This window comes from Lepidochelys olivacea (assembly GCF_965140295.1).
Source record: "Lepidochelys olivacea isolate rLepOli2 genome assembly, chromosome: 26".
NCBI classification, from domain to species: domain Eukaryota; kingdom Metazoa; phylum Chordata; order Testudines; family Cheloniidae; genus Lepidochelys; species Lepidochelys olivacea.
The window spans coordinates 1,372,224-1,394,889 of record NC_140436.1 but is presented as its reverse complement, the minus strand read 5'-3'; the positions used below and the strand labels follow the sequence as shown (position 1 = coordinate 1,394,889).

Genomic DNA, 22,666 nt, shown 5'->3' with positions numbered 1-22,666 from the left:
TAGGACTGCTGTTGGGATGAGCGCTGGCCTGCTGGTTAGAACACCAGCCCGGTAGTCAAAAGACATGGGTGATGTTCCTGGCTGCACCATTGATCTTAGGTGCTGTGACCTTTGTTGTGTCCCTTCCTAGGTCTTTGCCAGTTTCCCAGCCTGTGAAAATGGGGATTATGCTCTTGAGCATCCTGGGTGCTGATCCTCACTGCAGGGGCCTGCACTGGGAGGCATTTCCATTTTTTAAGTGCTTTGAGACCTGGGGATGGAAGGCGCTCGAGAACTGCAGAAGTTTATGAGAGATTTCCTCTGGAACGTGGGGTTTTAGCCTTGGTGTCTCCTGTGCCTCCACCAGGACACCAGAAAACAGGCACAGAAAGGCAACTGGCCCCACACTCGCTCAGCAAGTCTGGTACCACTTTCCGTGCAAAACCCCCATGCTAGCTTGGTGCAAATGGCTGCTCCGGGCTTACACTGAGAACAAGCCTGTCCCTAGACACAGTGGCATTTGCCTCCCTGAGGGTGGCAGCTCCCTTTGACTCCCACACACTGGGAATATTTGGAGGCTGGTGCAGAGGAATCCCCAGGGCTGGCAGCTGAGGCTCTTGGTGTATGCACCTTGCGCTGTGCTCCCTGGGCACCGAGTCCTTGGCAGGAAGCCCAGGCCCTCCCCGCATGCTTTCCGTTTGGCTGCAGTCCAGGCTGAGAATCCAAGGGGAGGTTTCCAGGCCCAGCTGCAGCAGCTTTGACGCCCTGCCTGGGTTTCTGACTCTGCTTTGCTTCCTTGCCCAAGACTCATTTTTCATCCTTGTTCTGGGAAGCTCTTGTCTGTGTCTACAGGTTTCCCTGCAAGGCTCTGGCGGGCCCCAGCCGGGGGCATCCTGGTGAAGCCCTGATACCCGGGGGGAAAGAACCGAGCCTTCTTTCTGGCTCAGTGTTTCCCCTGGCTCCTCGTTGCGGCCCGGTGGCTGCGAGCCAGTGGTTCCCCTCCGCCTGGCACTGACACTAAGCTGCTTTGTGGAGTGCAGAGGGAGCCTGTAGCCTGCGTGAGCAGGGCAGCAGCAGCTGGGCACACAATGGTGCTGTGTATTCTGGCCTCTTGTCACTTGGGAGTCAAGCTTACTGTCTATTAAAAACAAATCAGCAGCAGTTAAGTCGGCACCCTGCCATGTGATTTATGTGGCAAGTGAATGCTGGTCTGCTCTCCCATGTGAGGGGGTGGGGGTTTGCTTTTGGGTTAGTTTGTTCTCCAGAAAAAGCCTAAATCTCCATCCACAGCCTCTGTTTGCTTTAGAGTCGCTTTCGCTCTGCAGAGGGGGTTGAGGGAAGGATGCCAGCTGCTGAGTTGTTTTCTGCATTTCTGATGCTGCCCTTGGTGAAATGGCCTTTCCTCCCCTTCCTTCATGGCCTCTCTGCCTTGCCTCAGGTGCAGCTTTGTGACTCCAGGCAGGAGGAAAGGAGAGTCCTGGCCTCATTGATAGGAGGGATGGAAAAGCCTTGCTCCTGTCTGGCCCATTTCTCTGGGAGTCAGTGAAGGATTGCTCCTTACAGCCTAACCTCTGGGGAAATGTCTTCCCTAGTTTAATGTCCCTAACGATGCGCCTTCCATCCTTCCCTCTGCTCCGCCCTTCTCCAAACACTAAGTGCTGCAATGCATGGCAAAGGGCCTGTATGAATCCAAGTGACGGGGGCGTGGGGCTGCTGCTCTCCTGCTGCGAAAGCGTCTCTCTCTCCTACCAGCCAGGTGGGCTGCAGAACACCCTGCCTGGCTCAGGGGTGCATGGAAGGGAGTGAAGGGCTGGCTTGGGCACAAGTTGCTTTATTTTGATTGATTTAGTTTGGTCCTGGAAAAATCAAAGTCTTGTCATGGAGGGTGGGCGAAAGTGCACAGCGGAGGGTGAGAGATCGGGGCATGTTGTCTGGTTAACCGCACCGGTCCTCTTCACCAGCGTGAATGCCATATAAGGACAACCCGAGCGAGCCCTGCAAGCCAACTGGTAAGAGCCAGGGGCCGCTGCTCTAACAATTCACTAACCTCAAACTTGTGCTGAAAGGAGGGGGATGGGGGGAGAGAGAGAGACGTGCACAGTGGTTACATTTTATCCCCCCCCACCCCCTTCCTCCTCAGTTCTGCCTTACGAAGGAGGCAGGAGGGGCTAGGCTGAGTGCCTGTTTCTTCAGGGTTATATAATGAGGGCAGAGTAACAATGGCACGGCAGCAGGCAGTGGAAAACGTGTCTGTCTGCTGACTTCTACCACGTTTTTCCGCCCTTTGAGTCTCCCAGGAAGTACCTATCCGGGCCCCTCCCAGCCCCGGACAAGCACGGCGAAGGGGGGCGGCTGGAGGCTGCTGGAGCTGGGCTCCCTTCCCGCCAGCTGCGCAATTGCCCTGGTGTTGCTGTTGTGTGGGATGTGCTGCAGGTAAACCACAGAGCACAGGAACGCTACGGCCGGTTTGACCGAGTGTCCTGACGCTGCTCTAAGGACCAGCAAGAGCCCACGGGGGCTGGGCTGACGTGCCCCATCCATCAGTCTCTTCTGAGTGGGGCCCGCGGCCGTGTCAGAGTCCCAGCCTGGCAGCTGCAACAGGATGTGCTTTCTCTGCTCCGGGCCCCTTTGCGTCTGCTCCTGTGAGCTGTCTGGCAGCGAGATTCCTGCAGGGCACCTGCTGGCAAATGGCAGGGACAGCTGCAGGATGAGCAGACGTCTGTATGTGCAGCTCTGTGATCCCAGCTCACCCGGTGCTGGGCTGGTGGCTGGTCCGGCTAAGGAGCAGGGGTTGGAATGGGCCTGCTGTCCCTGTGTGCCAGGGGCTGAGGAGGGCCCTTTAGGAAAGGAACGACATCCAGTGCAGGACAGCAGATTCCAGTCCTCTGAATCCCCAGTGTTACTTTCCGGGGGCTGGGAGAGGCCCAGGGTGCTGCACGTTTGTGTCAGATGCCTGCAGTGCACCCAGAGATGAGATGAGGCCTGACAGAGACCCTGGCCTGCTGAGACTGAGCTCTGCGTGAGAGAGATTTGGTTTGGTGCAGCAGGATGGGTGTCCAATATTGCGCCAATGATCTTGCAACATGCAGACTGCAGCAGCCGTCCCTGGGCAGCCCCTGCTCTGAGTGACATTGCTGGGTGCAAATAAACCCCGTGCACTCGCGCGTGGTGCTGGCTGCATTGTACGGATTCAGAGTTTAAGGCCAGGAGGGATCATTAGATCATCTAGGCTGACTCTCCAGTATTACACAGGCCATAGAATTTCATCCGGTTATCCCTGTACTGAGCCCGATAACGTGTTTGGCTGAAGCAAACATGGCCTGGATGCCCTTCTGCAAGACATTGAGAGGTGGAGAATGCACCACTTCTCTCAGTGGTTTGTCCCTCACTTAACAATGTGTGCCTAATTTATCATTTGAATTTGTCTGGCTTCAGCTTCTGGCCAGTGGTTCTTGTTTTGCCTTTCTCTGCAGTACTGGTCTCACCAACACCGTATGCAGAGGTCAAATCAGCTCCCTGCTCCTTAGCACTCAAGAAAGGGATCTGGGAGGCCGTGTGGACAGTTCTCTGAAAACATCCACTCAATGTGCAGCGGCCGTCAAAAAAGCGAACAGAATGTTAGGAACCATTAGGAAAGAAAATACCGTAATGCCACTATATAAATCCATGGTGTGCCCACACCTGGAATACTGTGTGCAGTTCTGGTCGCCCTGTTTCAAAAAAGATATATTAGAATTGGAAAAGATATAGAGAAGAGCAACAAAACAGCTTCCATATGAGGAGAGATTTAAAAGACTGGGACTGTTCAGTTTAGAAAAGAGTTGATATGATAGAGGTTTATAAAATCATGAATGAGGTGGAGAAAGTGAATAAGGAAGTGTTATTTACCTCTCCACATAACACAAGAATAAGGGGTCACCCAATTAAATTAATAGACATCAGCTTTAAAACAAACAAAAGGCAGTACTTTTTCCACAAAACACACAGTTAACCTGTGGAACTCATTGCTAGGGGATGTTGCCAAAATTATAGTGGGGTTCAAAAAAGAACTGGATTCAAGTTCATGGAGGATAGGTCCATCAAAAGCTATTAGCCAAGATGGTCAGGGATACAACCTACTGCTCTGGGTGTCCCGAGCCCCTGACAGCCAGAAGCTGGGAATGGGCGACAGGGGATGTATCACTTGATGATTCCCTGTTCTGTTCCTTCCCTCTGGGGCACCTGGCACTGGCCACTGTCGGAAGACAGGATGCTGGGCTAGATGGACCTTTCGTCTGACCCAGTGTGGCCGTTCTTATGTTCAATCTTTGCGTCATCCACAGATTTTATTAGCAGTGACTTTATTTTCACTTCCAGATCACTAGTAAAAAGGTGAAATAGCTTTGGGCCTAGCACTGGTCCCTGCAGAGCCCCACTAGAAACCCCCCCATTTGAAGCTGATTAATTGACAACAACTACATTTTGAGATCTGTCAATTAGCCCGTTCTTCGTCCATGTAAAGTGCGCGTCATATGAGTGCGTCCTGCTAGCGTTTGACTCCACACGTTCTGTGGGACTAAGGCCAGCTCCTTGGTGTTGCTCTGTGTTGAATTTCCCAAGCTGCGGCGTGCCGACCAGGATCCCAACCCCCGAGGCCAAGGTTTGCGGAGCTTGTGCATTTTTTTTTTTTTCACTTCTGAAAATCAGGGCACTTGCAAACGTTGCTCTCGTGTTTGCATGGGGCAGGTGTGGTGTTCAGCTGGGCTAATAAAATGTCATTTGTTTGTGGCAGGGGGCAGGCATAGATTAGAGGGTGGGCTGCTAAATTCCTTCGGCTGTTCTGCCAGGCTCAAGCATGCATGTGCCGTCCGCTCTCCCGTCCACAGGCTGTTTGCAGGTTTCCAAGTATTGTTTTCTTTTTTGTTTCAGAATGGAGGGGAAGGAGCAGACGGAGGCGACTTGGCCACTCACCCTCTTCTGAGACGCTCCCAGAGCTACATACCCACCTCTGCCTCCAAGCCATCCACAGGGCCACCCGTCCTCAAAAGTGGCTACTGTGTGAAGCAGGGGAATGTGGTGAGTGCGTGCTGCAGAGTCGCACTGAGTCCTTCATGGAGCAGAGCAGTGCGGGGGCTTGAAGGGGGCTTGATTTTATTGCTTCTGAGCCTCCTCTTGCTTCCCCCACACCACTGTGCCCAGAAGGGGAGCTTTTCACTTCTCGGGGTCCAAGGTGTCACATTGGCGTGAACAGTTCCTCTGCATAGGAGGAGGGAGTGGGGCCGTGTTGATGCAGCACAGGTCTTGGTGTCCGAGCAGTGATGGGTGATTTAGTACCCTGAGTTATGAGCTGCTAACTCTGAGCTTCCTGTTTCCTGGTGGAGCAGGCTTATAGCTTTCACCAGTGCTCATTCTTTGGAAGATGCGACCCCTAGGTTCTCAGGACCCATTTGTTTTTTCCGAGGAGCTGGGGAGGCTGGAACTCAACCCTGGAAGCATTAGGGACTGTTCTCTCTGTTTTTCAGAGGAAGAGCTGGAAACGCCGGTACTTTGCTCTTGACGACTTTACCATCAGTTATTTCAAGTGCGAGCAGGTAAGCAGCCCCCTCTTGCACACAGTTCTCTGGGTGACCTTGTCCACTTGTCCCTCCGCTCATGGGTGTATTGGGCTTGGCATTTGCAAGGCTGCATTTTTGGCTTTTGTTAAAATCAATCAGCATTTTGAGCGCAGAAAATATTGTGGGAGAAAACCCCACAATTGGGGCTAAAGCTGAGAACAGAGCCCACACGCTGCAGGAGTGCAGGGAGCAGGTGCAGCGGCTGGTCTTCGGGACAGGCAGGGGAGCTGTGCCTTTGACACAAACGCGGCTCAAAGCTGGCTGCCGCAGGGGCTGTTCCTCTGCCTGAACCACCATGGAGTTCTGAGTCCTGTTTCTGCAAGCAAGAAACCCCACGCGGACGCGTGCATGCTCCCCTCCCAGCATACCCCCGACACGCACGCCTACGCACACATGCTGGCATCGCAGCTGTAACTGGCCATGGATGCATTTAGAGGACAAACTAGAAGAAGGCTTCTAACCATCACTGAGAGGAATGAGGTTCTGGAACAGCCTCCCAATAGCACTGAGGGCAAGTAATCAGTCTAGCTCTAAAATCCAGCTTGATAAGTTTACGGATGGGATTATATGACGGGGGTTGCTTGCGACAGCAGAGGCCTGGGCTTAGTGACCCAGGCTGCACGCTTCACTGCGTGTACACTGCCGTGCCCCCTCACACCTGTGAGATGCCCACTGGACTCTCAAAGACTGGAGACAGACAGGAGAGGAGGGTGCTGAGCTAAGAATGGAAAGGGGGCGAATTCAATGCGATCCAACAGATTAAAAGAAACAAACGCAAAACCTTGCCGTGCTCCTCTGCTTTCCCCTTCTCAGTTGCTGTTCACTGGGTGCTGCGCCTGGGTTAGGGCTTGGGGGGGTGAGAGATGCTGCATGGAGCCGCCATTTGGGGATGCTCCCACCCAGTGACCTCTCTCTTTATTCCAGCCGGGGGCCAAGGGCCAGGACTCTGTCCATGGAGGCTTTGCTGAAGGTTGCTCTTAGGTCTCACAAAATTCCTGGGCACTAGAGTGGGCTCCCAGTGCCACCAGAGCAGCCCGCGAGGTTGATGCAGACCCACTGACTCTGTTCTGTCGTGTCTCCCCAGGACAAGGAGCCCTTGCGTTCGATCCTTCTCAAGGACGTCCTCAAGACCCACGAATGTCTAGTCAAATCCGGGTAATGTCTTTTCCTGCACTTCTGTTGGATTCAGTCCCTGTAGAAGTGAAGTGGAGTGGTCACGAAAGGACTTTATCCTCAGAGGTGCTAGCCCGGGTGGGCCAACAGCCACGGCACTGACGGTAGCTGTGTAGACATCGCGGCTCAGGCTGGAGCTCGGGCTCTGAAGTTGAGCCGGCGAGGGAGGAGGGGGCCTCCAGAGCCCGAGCTCCAGCCCGAGTCGTGATGTCTACATGGCTGTTTGGAGTGCAAGCTGGAGTCTGTCGACCCAGCTCTGAGCTGTGGATGGGCTAGTGGCTAGAGCCTTGCAGGGGCACTCGGGACACCAGGGTCCATTTTCTGGCTCTGCCACAGACTTCCTGAGTGATTTTGGGCAAGTCACGTAATTCCTCTGTGCCTCAGCTTCCCATCTGTCCATGGAGGTGGTAGCAGTGCCCTGCTGCATAAGGTGGCTATGAGGGTGTGTGCTCAGATGCTGCACCATATGGCTGAGTAGCTGAAGCAATGCCGGTTTACAGACTATGCTTGGTAAAGCGTGTTGGGATCTTTCTGAACACAAGGCACTTCAGAGACCTAAATCACTCTGACCACGGAGTGCTCAAGGGGTGTGAGAGGCTGGATCACAGGCCTCTCTCTCTCTCTCCAGCCAGGGCTGGAACAGATCACAGTGGCAGCCCTACCCCTGGAAAAGGCGTCCTGTGTTACCCTGGGCTGTTGCACCTGGTTTTGCAGCCTTGTTTCTTGCTGCTGTGCTGCTCTCGGGACCCATTTCTTCTCTTGCTCCTGGAGAGCCCCTGGCATTCTAAGAGCATTTTAACAGTCAGAAATAATGGAAAACGCTTCCTAATGGCCAGGCATCCTGCGGTCCCATCTGCCTCTGCCCATGAGATGGTTGGCACTGCCCAAGCATGTCTGTCTGCTCTCTGAAGCTAGGAAGAGACCAAGTGTCAGGAGGATGAGGAGGGTGACATGGGGACCCTCTGAGTGGAGCAAGTAGGCAAGGAAAGAAGGGGAGACTAACGGAAAGTTAAGGAACAACGAGAGAGTCTGACCAATCCACAGTGGCCCATAGGGCTCCTTTGGGAGGACCGTACTAGGGTATGAGTGAGGACTGGTAGGTCCTAATCCCAACCCTGCCACTGACTCTCTGTGTGAGCGTCAGGAAATCACCCCACCTCTACGTGGCTCTGTTCCCCACCTGAAAAAGGGATGTAACGAAGAGGGGCACATAAGAGATGCAAAGGGCAGATTGTCGTTCAAGTTGCCACAGCTGAGTTCCCAGCCAGGGTTGTCACGACCTGCTTCTCCTCAGATCTTGTGTTCTCTGGTACCACTCAGATTCGTCCTTCCGTGTTTGAGTTACGCTGTGTCTCACTGGATTTCCCCAGTGGTCACGTTTCACAGCCTCCCCTGTGTCACAGGTCTGCTGCTGATCTCAGGCAGTTTTTCAGGGTTGGTTTGTGGCTGGGACCCAGGCCTTTCATAGAGGGCATCTTTCCAGTATGTAGCACCTCTAATTTTCCCTTTATTTCGTTTTCCTGTTATCCATCTGGAGTTGGGACCCAGCTCCCTGTGCTGGCCCGGATTGCTGGCCCAACCAAGTTACGCTGTATCTAGACATCCCATTTCAATTAGCACCTTTCATCTGAGGAATCCCATCTATTTACCTGGATGCTGGGACTCCCCTTTTCAGGAGGAGTGAATTTACGCCCTGCACATACAGAGGGTGGAGCTGCTCTGAGTTAACCCTTGTTAAGCAGAGTGCAGAGAGACCCTCTCCCGAGTGGAGCAGCCACCCACCCACCCAGGCTGCAACGGTGGAATAAACCGCTGTTATGTTCAGGGAAGAGAGGTGGGTGCCCCTCTGGGGATCTAGAGTGGGGCTGCAGCTTCCCATATACATCCAAGGGGACTCAGCAGTTGGCCAGAATTCATCCCCTCCCCCTCTGTCCTTGGAGCACTGAATTCGATGTATACCTGAGGACAGCAACTCTCCTAAACGGAGGATCATGGTCTGTTGTGGCAATGAACAGGGGCTCTGCAGACATGCAGTTACTGTTGGTGCGTGAACTCCAAGCTTGGGTTTTACTTGCATTAGCCATGGGCTAATTTTTGCCCCACCTTATGCTGGCACAATCCTAGATCTTCACCAATATAGATGTTGCCACAGTTAAAATTGTGAGAGGGAAGCACAGTGCACTGGACGCTGAATAACAGTATCTGTGTCCTTAATGAACTGAAGAAAGTACTCAGGACGCGAAGACCTCTATGCTGCTGGCAGGGACACAGGCAGCTAGGGTTACATGCAGACAAAGTACTCAGCGGGTGAGTGTCCTCTCCACCCAGACCTATCAAACATGGTTTGGTTTTCTTCATTCTCTTCTCCCCCCATGTGCATCCCTGCCCCCCAGGGTCCTGTGATGGGCACTGCTTCTGAGTCATGTTCCTGGTTTACTGGTTTTTGATGCACTGGTTTTGAATGGACCCACATGATCAGATATGAAGAATTGATTGACCGTGATTTCAAAGGCAGGCTGCACAACATCTTTAGTGTAATTTATTGCTCGTGATATTTGTGCTTGCCCTGAGCCTTAGAAGAGCCATGAATAAGACCAGGCCTTTATGAGTGCTGGTTTATTACTCAAATTAGCAGTGGAGATGCTGAACATGTCCAGGATGATTTAAAGGTGTGCAAATGAAAACATGAGCTAGAGCTTTAATGAAACAAACTCTTCTTACCCTGTGCAAGGGGAGGGAGAGCTCAGTGGTTCGAGCATTGGCCTGCTAAACCCAGGATTGTGAGTTCAATCCTTGAGGGGGCCATTTAGGGATCTGGGGCAAAAATTGGGGATTGAATCATGGAATCATAGAATATCAGGGTTGGAAGGGACCTCAGGAGGTCATCTAGTCCAACCCCCTGCTCAAAGCAGGACCAATCCCCAACTAAATCGTCCCAGCCAGGGCTTTGTCAAGCCTGACCTTAAAAACTTCTAAGGAAGGAGATTCCACCACCTCCCTAGGTAACGCATTCCAGTGTTTCACCACCCTCCTAGTGAAAAGGTTTTTCCTAATATCCAACCTAAATCTCCCCCACTGCAACTTGAGACCATTACTCCTTGTTCTGTCATCTGCTACCACTGAGAACAGTCTAGATCCATCCTCTTTGGAACCCCCTTTCAGGTAGTTGAAAGCAGCTATCAAATCCCCCCTCATTCTTCTCTTTCGCAGACTAAACAATCCCAGTTCCCTCAGCCTCTCCTCATAAGTCATGTGTTCCAATCCCCTAATTATTTTTGTTGCCCTCTGCTGGACGCTTTCCAGTTTTTCCACATCCTTCTTGTAGTGTGGGAACCAAAACTGGACACAGTACTCCAGATGAGGCCTCACCAATGTTGAATAGAGGGGAACGATCACGTCCCTCGATCTGCTGGCAATGCCCCTACTTATACATCCAAAACACCATTGGCCTTCTTGGCAACAAGGGCACACTGTTGACTCATATCCAGCTTCTCGTCCACTGTAACCCCTAGGTCCTTTTCTGCAGAACTGCTGCCGAGCCACTCGGTCCCTAGTCTGTAGCGATGCATGGGATTCTTCTGTCCTAAGTGCAGGACTCTGCACTTGTCCTTGTTGAACCTCATCAGATTTCTTTTGGCCCAATCCTCTAATTTGTCTAGGGCCCTCTGTATCCTATCCCTACCTTCCAGCGTATCTACCTCTCCTCCCAGTTTAGTGTCATCTGCAAGCTTGCTCAGGGTGCAGTCCACACCATCCTCCAGATCATTAAGGAAGATATTGAACAAAACCGGCCCGAGGACTGACCCTTGGGGCACTCCGGTTGATACCAGCTGTCAACTAGACATGGAGCCATTGATCACTACCCGTTGAGCCTGACTATCTAGCCAGCTTTCTATCCACCTTACAGTCCATTCATCCAGCCCATACTTCTTTAACTTGCTGGCAAGAATACTGTGGGAGACCGTGTCAAAAGCTTTGCTAAAGTCAAGGAACAACATATCCACTGCTTTCCCCTCCTCCACAGAGCCAGTTATCTCGTCATAGAAGGCAATTAGATTAGTCAGGCATGACTTGCCCTTGGTGAATCCATGCTGACTGTTCCTGATCACTTTCCTCTCCTCTAAGTGCTTCAGAATGGATTCCTTGAGGACCTGCTCCATGATTTTTCCAGGGACTGAGGTGAGGCTGACTGGCCTGTAGTTCCCAGGATCCTCCTCCTTCCCTTTTTTAAAGATGGGCACTACATTAGCCTTTTTCCAGTCGTCCGGGACCTCCCCCGATCTCCATGAGTTTTCAGAGATAATGGCCAATGGCTCTGCAATCACATCCGCCAGCTCCTTTGGCACTCTCGGATGCAGCGCATCCAGCCCCACGGACTTGTGCTCGTCCAGCTTTTCTAAATAGTCGCGAACCACTTCTCTCTCCACAGAGGGCTGGTCACCTCCTCCCCATGCTGTGCTGCCCAGTGCATCAGTCTGGGAGCTGACCTTGTTCATGAAGACCGAGGCAAAAAAAGCATTGAGTACATTAGCTTTTTCCACATCCTCTGTTACTAGGTTGCCTCCCTCATTCAATAAGGGGGCCCACACTTTCCTTGACTTTCTTCCTGTTGCTAACATACCTGAAGAAACCCTTCTTGTTACTCTTAACATCCCTCGCTAGCTGCAACTCCAGGTGTGATTTGGCCTTCCTGATTTCACTCCTGCATGCCTGAGCAATATTTTTATACTCTTCCCTGGTCATTTGTCCAATCTCCAACTTCTCGTAAGCTTCTTTTTTGTGTTCAAGATCAGCAAGGATTTCACTGTTAAGCCAAGCTGGTCGCCTGCCATATTTACTATTCTTTCTACACATCGGGATGGTTTGTCCCTGTAACCTCAAGAAGGATTCTTGAAAATACAGCCAGCTCTCCTGGACTCGTTTCCCCCTCATGTTATTCTCCCAGGGGATCTTGCCCATCCGTTCCCTGAGGGAGTCAAAGTCTGCTTTTCTGAAGTCCAGGGTTCGTATTCTGCTGCTCTCCTTTCTTCCTTGTGTCAGGATCCTGAACTCGACCATCTCATGGTTACTGCTTCCCAGGTTCCCATCCACTTTTGCTTCCTTTACTAATTCTTCCTGGTTTGTGAGCAGTAGGTCAAGAAGAGCTCTGCCCCTAGTTGGTTCCTCCAGCACTTGCACCAGGAAATTGTCCCCTACACTTTCCAAAAACTTCCTGGATTGTCTGTGCACCGCTGTATTGCTCTCCCGGCAGATATCAGGGTGATTGAAGTCTCCCATGAGAACCAGGGCCTGCGATCTAGTAACTTCTGTGAGTTGCCGGAAGAAAGCCTCGTCCTCCTCATTCCCCTGGTCCGGTGGTCTATAGCAGACTCCCACCACGACATCACTCTTGTTGCTCACACTTCTAAACGTAACCCAGAGACTCTCAGGTTTTTCTGCAGTTTCATACTTGAGCTCTGAGCAGTCATACTGCTCCCTTACATACAGTGCTACTCCCCCACCTTTTCTGCCCCACCTGTCCTTCCTGAACAGTTTATATCCATCCATGACAGTACTCCAGTCATGTGAGTTATCCCACCAAGTATCTGTTATTCCAATCACATCATAATTCCTTGACTGTGCCAGGACTTCCAGTTCTCCCTGCTTGTTTCCCAGGCTTTGTGCATGTGTGTGTATAGGCACTTGAGGTAACTTGCTGTTTGTCCTGCTTTCTTAGAATGAGGCAGGTACCCTCCCCTTTCACGTTCTCCTGCTCGTGCTTCCTCCCGGTATCCCACATCCCCACTTACCTCAGGGCTTTGGTCTCCTTTCCCCGATGAATCTAGTTTAAAGCCCTCCTCACTAGGTTAGCCAGCCTGTTTCCGAAGATGCTCTTCCCTCTCTTCGTTAGGTGGAGCTCATCTCTGCCTAGCACTCCTCCTCCTTCTTGGAACACCATCCCATGGTCAAAGAATCCAAAGCCTTCTCTCCGACACCACCTGCGTAGCCATTCGTTGACTTCCAAGATTCGATGGTCTCTACCCGGGCCTTTTCCTTCCACAGGGAGGATGGACGAGAACACCACTTGCGCCTCAAACTCCTTTATCCTTCTTCCCAGAGCCATGTAGTCTGCAGTGATCTGCTCAAGGTCATTCTTGGCAGTATCATTGGTGCCCACGTGGATAAGCAGGAAGGGGTACCGATCCGAGGGCTTGATGAGTCTCGGCAGTCTCTCTGAGTCTGGTCCTGCTTTGAGCAGGGGTTTGGACTAGATGACTTCCTGAGGTCCCTTCCAACCCTGATATTATAGGATTCTAAAAACCATGTGACTGACAGAGAATTAGGTCACACTTAGGATCCAAATAAACAGTTAATAAATCAAATAGACAGGAATAGTATGTGTTATAAGCACATCAATAGAAGGTGTTGTAGATGGTTATAATCTATGGTTATAAGCAGTCCCTTGACCTGCTAGACTTTAACAATTGATTAGCCATTTATTTAAAACCCCTATTAATCATTTATTATCCTTTATCAACTATTTATAAATGGAACTTTTGTATAAAGTGGGGCTGAGAATCATTTGGCTTGCAGACTGCAGTGTGCGCGTGTAAACAAGGTGTATGATAAGTTATATAGAATTGAGGTCTGTGTTTCTTAAGATCAATACTGAAGACATCCAAGGTCTGCATTGAATATTTTGTTGTTAATGTTCTCTAGATATGAGCATAAAGAGGAAATAGTCTATCCTGCATATGTTGAATTCAGGGTAACCTCTCTCTTTCTTTTGTTTCAAGTGACCTTCTCATGCGGGACAATCTCTTTGAAATCATAACAAGCTCCAGGACATTCTACATCCAGGTAAAATCATTCCTAGTTTAAGAGGACTTTAAAACGGTTAGATAATCTGTACTGTACATGAGCTCATAATGGGGACCGTAGTTTTGCTTTGAGTTTACTTTATTAGGCAGTAAATTTAGCTCTTGACAGTTGGTGTGAGTCACATTCATCTAAACAGGATGCTCCCTGATGGGCTTTCAACCAGAAAACACAAGTAGGTGAATTTGTGTACAACTCAACTCAGCTCAGCTTCGAAGCTCCAGTTGAGGGGGGCAGAGAAGGGGGCGGGAAGAAAACTGCCTGCTGGTTTCAGTTCTCCAGTTCTGTATATTTATAATTGCAGCTATTTGTGTGGGCAGGAAGAAACATGTAGACACGAAAGTACCAACACTTAGATAAGAATCCAAGTGGAGAAAGTCATGACTGCAGCTTCCTTGTCCTCAAGTTTGCTGTCAGTCAGGCCAGGGCTGTTGATCATTCCCAGCTCCTAGTGCCACATGGAGGATGGAAAGTGAATGGTGGGCTGGCTTGCAGCAGTGCAGGCTGCTTTTAAGGGCAAATACTGATCCTAACACAATGATAATGCTCAGATCTCACCCTTTCCCTCTCCAGGGCACTGTGCAAACATTCACTAAGAGCAGCTGGTTATCCTCTACTTCTAGCCCCTCTTAATTCTTTCTTTCCACGCCAGCCAAAACGAATGCTTGGGAGTCTGTTGGCCCGATTCTCCATTACATTGTGTTTTGAGCAGTCATTTACACCAGTGCAGAACGCTACCATCCCGATTTGGGAGTATTTTACATCTGCTTTGCAACGGCGTTAATGATCACATGAAGTAAACGGCCAGGAAGAGTCTGGCCCTGTACGTACAGAGCTATAGACATATGTTCTGAATCTCCAGGGGATGACAGGAAAGAAAGGGCTGACAGGTAGGGAGCTGGAGTGTGTCTACACTGGGTAGTATTTACACATTGACTCAATCTGCCAGAGAAATTGCAAAATGAACATCAGTTTAAAGACAATACTTCACTCCCCCAAACCCTTAGACTGATTCTCTCACACACACACACACGCACGCCTTCAGACGGGTGTTGGTTTTTTTTCAGCAGAGACCATGCAAAGCAGTGTGTACTGCACACCCACCAAGCAGTTACAGCCAGCTGTCTTCTTTCACTACAACAGTTCAAGAGATGCAGCAGCCCTTGGGGACACATGCTCCACAGCCCCCATCTGTGCACCTCTGAGAGCTTGTGCCCCAGCTTGCCTCCTGTCCCCGACTCAGGGCTCTGAGGCTTTGGGTGTATTTAGTTTATTTGCTGAGTTAGTACCCAAAACAAAATAATTCAAACTGAGCAGTATCTGGCCTGAGCACTGCAAATGCCTGTGTAAGCCAGGCGGGTCTGAGCCAGCTGCAGCTGCCTCTTGGACGAAATCCAGATCACTCACCCCTGCAAGAGGACAGGAAATCCCACGCTACGCCTGGCCAGTTCGGGAGCCCGGTGTCTGCTCAGCACTTTGCTGCTGGGCTGGTATGGGGTCAGTGGCTGCTCTCAGCCTGTGGGGAGAGGAAGTGCCCCACGTTGCTATCTAGTGCCCCCTCTGGCTGGGTGAAGGAGGGGCACTGAGAGGAGAGCTGAGTCCCCAGAGGTCTCGGGGCAGTGGGAGAAGAAGCTACTGAGGGAAGCTTTCCATGCCCCAAGGAATCTCGCTGCCTGGAACGACTCATGTGAGATGCTGCTGAGGGCCCTGTGAATAGACGCCCCGTGGTCTTTGCTCCGTTCAGAGCTGGGTGTCCTGTGGAGCTTCTGTCTCCCCCTAGAGGTGCCCACCAGCTTCTCCTTGCCTCGTCCAGCCCAGGGATAAATGTCCATCACCCTGAAATCTTTGTGCGGGGGCCTCTGGGTGAGGTGAGTCAGGATGTGTCTCAGCCCCATTTCTGGTCAGACAGGCAACTCTGTCAGAGAAATCACCACCTCCACCCAGCCCCGCGTGGGACACCTTGGCAGAGAGCCCAAGGGCTGGAGAGACTCCATTCCCCTCTGACTGCAGGGACAATTGGTTCGTGCTCCCTACAGCCCAAGGCTGGGGCAGAGTGTGGGCTCGTGATGTCGGGGATTAGGGCAGTGGATAAGTATATGTGTTTGCCGCACCAAGCAAGTGACATCTTTAAAAGAAAATATCCTGTGGGCTCCCTGGAGACCCCTTGGTGTTGCCTTCTTGATGTATGAATGTGTTTAGCTACATGTGAGAAGCAAACAGGCAGCCAACTCCCTGCAGGAAAGCACCACCCACGGCTTGTTTTCACTGGCCAGCATCCCTCTGCAGTACTGGATGGTGGGGATTACCAAGAGGGGAATCATCCCTAGCGCTTGTTGGAGAAGAGCACATCTTTATCTTCTGTTTTCTCCCTGCGTGAACCCTTCCACAGGAAACGCTTACGTGTGGAGAGCAGGCTGCCATGGTGAACAGAGCATCAAACCCTCTCTCTGGCCTTGTCTACATTGGGAAATTGACTTGCATACCTATTGCAAAATAAACTATTCTGCAATAGCTATTCTGCAGTGGCTCCCTGTGTGGACACTGTATTCTGGAATAAATGTCACTTTTATTCCAGAATTATTACTCTGCTTTGGAAGTAAGTGTTTTGGAAGCAGGCTGATTACTCTGGAACAAAAACCACTGTTGCTCCAGAATAGTCTCCAGTTGGGAGCTATTGCAGAATAGCTTGTTCTGCAATAGCTGTGACAAGCAGTTTCCTCCCATAGACAAGGTCACGGACTCATGTAACAAGCTGCCTGATTTTGCTCTGCAGACTGGTTGTTGCTTCAGCTTGTAAAGCCAAATGCCAGAGGACTGGCAGCTGTAGCCTCTCTGTTTCTGAAGCATAAAGTGCAGGCTCACAAACCATCCTTTTATCCCAGAGTCCAAATACGAGGCTTGGCAAAGCAGGAGCTCGGCAAGGCCCAGCAAAGGCTATTGCTCAGCCTCTCCAGTTCACATCACCCTCCTTCTCCACCTCGGCCTTCTGTGCACACGTCGGTATCCAAAATGCCCTTCCAGATCCCACCTTGTTCATAGCCGGGCTAGCATCCAGGGAACCCAGAAGGCCTGAGCATGCAAAGCTCTTTCCTGTGGCTGCTGTGCAGGATTTTGTTCTGTGGGCGCCTGGGAATTGTTTGTGTATGTGGGAGAAAGGAGTTTACCTGGCAGAGGGGGAACCACTGTAATCAGGAGAGTGCCTGGTCTCGGGGCCCCCTGGAAGGTCCTCTGCCTGTGCAGAGCCATGGGGGAGGTTCTGCAGCACAGAATTCAGTTTGGCCTGGAAAATCACTGGGCTTTATCAGCTTCTGCTTCAGCTGACAGGCTCAGCCTTGGTTTATATGTGGGTGTGTTTTGGCTCCAGTGTGGTCTCCAGCTGCTCCCTGAAAGCAATGTAAGGTGCCTCCTGCCACGCAGGGACTGAATAAACTACATCTGCAAAGCCCCAAACCCCTGCTGACTTGGGAGCGTGGGACCTGACTGCCGGTCTCCTGCAAGACAGCCAAATACAGCACTGTGCCACTTGTCCTCTGGCCCAGATCGGGACTGCCGTGGGACCACAACAATTGGAGATGGAAAAGGCCTGTTTGGTCTCTTCATGTCCCTCCTTCAGGGGCGGTGCAGGATGGCTGGGGGCAGAGGGGGTTCTCATGTTTTTAAAAACTGTTTCCCTCGGTTAGCGCGGGGGCGGGAAGGCGCTGGTGAGGAGGCCAGGCTCACTGAAACGTCTCTGCTCCCCGCATTCTTTGTATAGCTCTTGCCCCCTGGTGGAGTTGGTTTGTAACTTACATTTTGTGTTTTTTGTGGGGGGGTAGCCCTGTTTTGGTTTTTAAAGAGGTTGGCCATATGGTGTTGTCTCATCAGACAAAAATCACCCTGCAGAAGAATTACAGGAACGAGCTGCTAATAATGGGTCTGATCCTGCAGCATGTTGAGTGCATCCTGAGGGCCCAGTATGTGTTGATTTCCTGAGCTTTTGGGTTTGGATACCTTAGAAGTCAGGCTAAGCATGATTTACTCACCCCTGAAGATTGTCTCATAAATGTAAACAAAAAGCTGTTTTTGGTACATTTCAGCCATTCTGGACTTTCCAAGTGGGTGAAATCCTAATGACACACGTGAAGCAATTTCACAGAAATTGAACTGGGTTTTTAGTTATAAAATAGATCTGGGCTGAACTAGAAGGTCATAAGATCTATGACCTAAGGAAAGCTCGTCCCATGCTCTATATGTGGTACTTGTTAACATCAGAGATGCACTGGCCAGACCCCCTGGATAGCGTGGTTGAACTGTTTCTGCTCTAAGTGACTTGTAAAATGCAGGCAGAAATCTCATTTTTGTCTGGTATGTTTTGCAGGCAGACAGCCCTGAGGATATGCACAGCTGGATCAAAGCAATCACAGAGGCGATGCAGGCCCTGAAAAGCCGCCCAAGGGTAGGTTATATCCTTTCCTTTTCACATTTAGCATCAACTAAAGATCCATTATTTTTAAGCTGATATGATTTATTTAGTGGCTCGTGCAAACGTTCAGTGAATTAGTCAGTTTCCAGGATGAGACCATGCTGTCTCTGGATTTGTCTACCACTCATCCAAAAAAAGTTTTAAAAACAACAAGTTAGGAGAAATCATTCAGTCGAGCTTGGCTATGATATCAGCAATGCTCCCTGAAGCCTGGGCAAAAGATTCAGCAACAGCAAAAGCTAATTGAATTCAGATTTGCATAGTTCACTTAATTCTCTTGTCCTTGCCTTGAAGCCTGAAGCATATACAGTGCTAAAGTCCTGATCTCTAGAATCGTCCTCCAGGATGCTTAGAGCAATTTTTACAGGAACTAACCCCCACCTTTCCCCCTCTGCTCTGCCTGTCTTTTTGCAGGAAATGTCTTTCGTGAGATCCATTTCTTCTATGAGCAGGCCTGGGGGCTCCAATCTTTCAAGCTCCTTGATCCCCTCCTTGCCCCGAATGAGACACCCAGGGGAGGAGAGGAAAGCACTCTGCAAAACCCCTTCCACCCCGTCCTGGCAGCCTTGGACACCAGTGCCGCAGCCAGGAGGGAAGCAGCCCGTGATCGAGGAGATGCCCGGGTATATGAGAGACTCGGTGTTTGTGCCCTCCTTCACAGAGAGTGACGCTGGAGCCATGCAGCAGAGGCGTGTACGGCACAGATCTGAACCCCAGCACATTAAAGAGAAGCCATTTGTGTTTAACCTGGACGACGAGAACATCCGGACCTCTGATGTGTAACCAAACCCAGGCTCTTTTCGTCTTCAGGTTTTTTTTAAATGATGAACTCTGTTGATAGCAGTTTAATGCAAAGGTACCTTGATTCTACCCCAGGCACGTGTCGTGGTATCAGCTAGCCCGAGCCAGCCTAGCACTCCACTTGTGTAATAACCATTGCAATGTGATGTACTCGGTCTGCTGAAACAGATCAGATTTTGGACTGAAAGAGCTGGTCTCCTCAGTACAAGTGTGGATACATGTGCTAAGCACATTGGGCCGGATTAATCGCTGGTGAAACTCCATTTAATTGCCCGGGATGAATTTGTCCTGTTTTTGCCAACTCTCTCCAGTGATACGAGCTTTAGGAGAACCACTTCCCTTGACAGTGTTGCTTTCCCAGAAAAGGAAGTGGAGGTCACATATTTGTGACAGTTCCCCTCTCCTCACCCGTCGGTCGCCGAAAGCCCACCTTTAACAGCCCATTAGGTTTCTTTGTGTACAACCACGCTGCCAGAGTGGTGAAGCAGCTGCTGGCGGAAGGCAGTGAGAACTGTCAGTAGCAAAGGCAGCTCTTTGTTTTTTTAGGAGGACATCCCTGTGACTTGGTGATCTTAAACCCATTTTGTGCTCACTTTGTGCAGGCATAAATGATGACCGCACAGGGTGTAAATTGGGAAGCATCAGCCCCCGGTGCCTAATCTGACAAAACAGCACTACCTTTAGCAAATACCGTGGTTCTGAATTCTTGGGAATCATGCAGGAAATATAGGACAAGATATTGTCAAGGGCACAGAGGGCAGTTAGGTGCCCAGTTCTCATGGACTTTCAGTAGGAGATGGATGCTTAACTCTTTCCCATTTGTGCCTTTGAAAGTCTCCCCCATACAGGCCAAAAAGGAATTAGTGGGTCACACTAGGAAATCTGCTGTGTTTATAAAAAGAAAGAACACTGCAACTTGAAAACAGTTTTCTAGGAGACCAGCTCTTCACAGTGGCCAACTAACAATGTATTAACAAATCTATTTTCTTTGTAGTAACTCCTTTCTGTCCGTGGCCTTTACATGATGTCAGACTCTGGAGAAAGCTCCTTGTTCAGACTTATGTAACGCTTCATGCGTTGATGATAACAAACATGTTTCTTGGTGTATATATATATATATATATATATATATATATATATATATTATATATATATATATATATATTTTAAATGTGAGTCAAGGATAGCACCACTTCTTTGCAGACTAGGTGTAACTGAATATCTGTGGCAAGAATATTCTCAGGTATGTATCCAATCTTGTATTGCATACACTTGGGCACAAAGATTTAATTAAAATGCCTGAATCTTGAAGTATTAATTAATATGTAGTGAAAGCAGAATATTTACAATGAAATTTGGATGATTTGGCCATCCAACCAGCATGCACTCTCGACCTTTACACAGAAATAAGCAGAACTCTTTTTAAGCAGTGCAAACGTGGCATTAACCCATAACAAAACAAGCTGATGCACAAAGGGTATAAAGCAATTTACAGCAGAGAGTGTTTGATCTTTTTCACCTAAGAAGTGGGTAAGTAATCACTCTCAGATAGACATCACACAACTCTCTTTCCTGTCTCTTTATTTCCTGTGGGGGGTTTTAATAGTGGCTCAGGTTGTTCTGTGATTTTTTTGAAGACTCTGTAAAGCCTGTACAAGGCAGGTGCACCTCTTACATCGCTATTTCCAGGGCTTCAGTGGTTCACAGGCCTTTTGCCAGCCTCTGCGTAGGGGGGAGTTTCCATTCTTTCCACTTGTGTGTCCAGCTGCTTCTGCACCGAGCCGCCTCTCCTCCCACCCTTACTCAGACAAACCCACCAGTGACTTCCTTGGGAATTTTGTCTGAGTAAGCACAAAGGATGAGGTGCTGCTTATCTAAAAAGCAGCACATCTAGCTAGAAACCCATATCCAAGGCTAAAGCAAGTTCAAACCATCGTAAGTAATTAAAAGCATCCCTTGCTTTATTACTAAGACATTGCTGAATGGGTTGCAAGTTCCAGCTATTTGTAGCTTCAGTGCTGCCTCCACTCCAAGAAGCTGACCGTTGTGAACAGAAGGCAGCTGCTGTAGAGAATGGCCCCCAGTGAAGCCTTACTAGCACTGTTGCCATGGGCTGTAGACTTGCTCTGAGGCGGGTTAGATGAGATGGTTAAAAGCTGGTGGGGACCCAGAACTCTGCCTAGGCTAGCCGCTTCCTGTTAGCAAGCGTGAGAGATCTTTAAGGGGAAAAAGGGCTAGTGTAAACCCTGCCGAAGACTCCAAATGGAATTTCATGCCCTAAAGCAGACGTGTGCATGCTCTTGCCGTCTCTAATAAATTGAAGTTGAAACCTCTGTCTGAAATGTTCCAGTCATACTGCAGCAGCTGTAGGTTTGGGATCTCTTGGAGTGGTCTTGAGATAGCAAAGATTTCTACTTCTTTTTATTGTCTGACGGTTGTCATTGGCTGCATGAAGCAATGCCGTGTGCCCTACAAACTCTGCTTAATATTACTCCACTGGAGAAAATCCCTTGTTTTGTCCTGGCCTGCACAGGATTTAGCTGTTTTGAGAACTATATGGAAGCTTGGCCCAAACTCAGTTTGGGGCCATATGGAGCTTTATCATGATTTGGCCCATAAGTATGGATGAAGCCAATCATGTTATAACTAAACTGAAATAATATGTTCTTGCTTCCATTTCTACCTGTACCAAAGAGTTTTTTTGTAACCCACACTGGCCAGCCAAAATCCATTTCAGCCCTGGCTAAAACCACATTTCAACCATACTTGAGCACAGCTGTTAAATAAGACTGAAAACCCTTGTGTAGAACAACAGTATCTGTCATCTCAGGTTTCCATAGGGCACCCATCGCTGTGGTGTTTAGGCTCTGATCGATGTTATGCTGAGAGCCAGGATTGGAGGTGAGGGCTCAAAGATTAACTTGGAACCTTTGCCACAGTCTGCAGACCTATTTCCCTGACTCTTATCATAAGAATGGCCATACTGGGTCAGACCCAAGGTCCATGTAGCCCAGTGTCCTGTCTTCCGACAGTGGCCAATGCCAGGTACCCCAGAAGGAATGAACAGAACAGGTAATCTTCAAGTGATCCATCCCCTGTCACCCATTCCCAGCTTCTGGCAAATAGAGGCTAGGGACACCATCCCTGCCCATCCTGGCTAATAGCCATTGATGGACCTATCCTCCATGAATTTATCTAGTTCTTTTTTGAACCCTGTTATAGTCTGGGTCTTCACAACATCCTTTGGCAAGGAGTTCCACAGGTTGATTGTGAGTTGTGTGAAGAAGTACTTCCTTTTGTTTGTTTTAAACCTACTCCCTATTAAGTTCATTTGGTGACCCCTAGACCTTGTGTCATGAGGAGTAAATAACACTTCCTTATTTACTTTCTCCGCACCAATCATGATTGTATACACGTCAGTCATATCCCCCCTTTGCCCTGACGGTTCAGAATCAGGTGTGTGCATAATGTGTGCTACTGTGATGGGAACAGTAATACTAACAAAAGTGACCACTAGAATCATAGGCTACAATTTTTATGACCGGAGCAGGGGAGGGGAATCAAAAAAACAATGGACGTCAGACACATATCCCTGGCTCCGTCCACCATATTCTTCAGAGTTGTAATGAACATTTAAAAGACAAATGAGGGCTTGCCTAATAAGAAGGGAGGATAGCTTGAAAATCCGTACGTACTGACTCAGCACAGAATGAAATGAAAGTAGCGCTTACATGCATTGCTTAAGCCCCATATTTTCAGATTCTAGTCGTGTTGAGGATGCCCTGCTTTTGGAGAGAGA

At 49.7% G+C, this 22,666-nt stretch overlaps 1 protein-coding gene across 3 annotated transcripts in view; it reads left to right on the top strand.

Moving 5' to 3' along the window:
* PLEKHA2 (pleckstrin homology domain containing A2) overlaps positions 1-19,966 on the top strand; it is a 50,918-nt gene extending 30,952 nt beyond the window's left edge. For all 3 annotated transcript variants that reach the window (XM_084615266.1, XM_084615264.1, XM_084615265.1), the window contains 6 exons: positions 4,888-5,034; positions 5,481-5,549; positions 6,658-6,728; positions 13,523-13,586; positions 17,962-18,039; positions 18,481-19,966. In XM_084615266.1, the coding sequence (XP_084471392.1) occupies positions 4,888-5,034; positions 5,481-5,549; positions 6,658-6,728; positions 13,523-13,586; positions 17,962-18,039; positions 18,481-18,849 (798 nt within the window). In that variant the 3' untranslated portion in view covers positions 18,850-19,966. The remainder of the gene's footprint in view (positions 1-4,887; positions 5,035-5,480; positions 5,550-6,657; positions 6,729-13,522; positions 13,587-17,961; positions 18,040-18,480) is intronic.
* Positions 19,967-22,666: the final 2,700 nt, after the last annotated feature.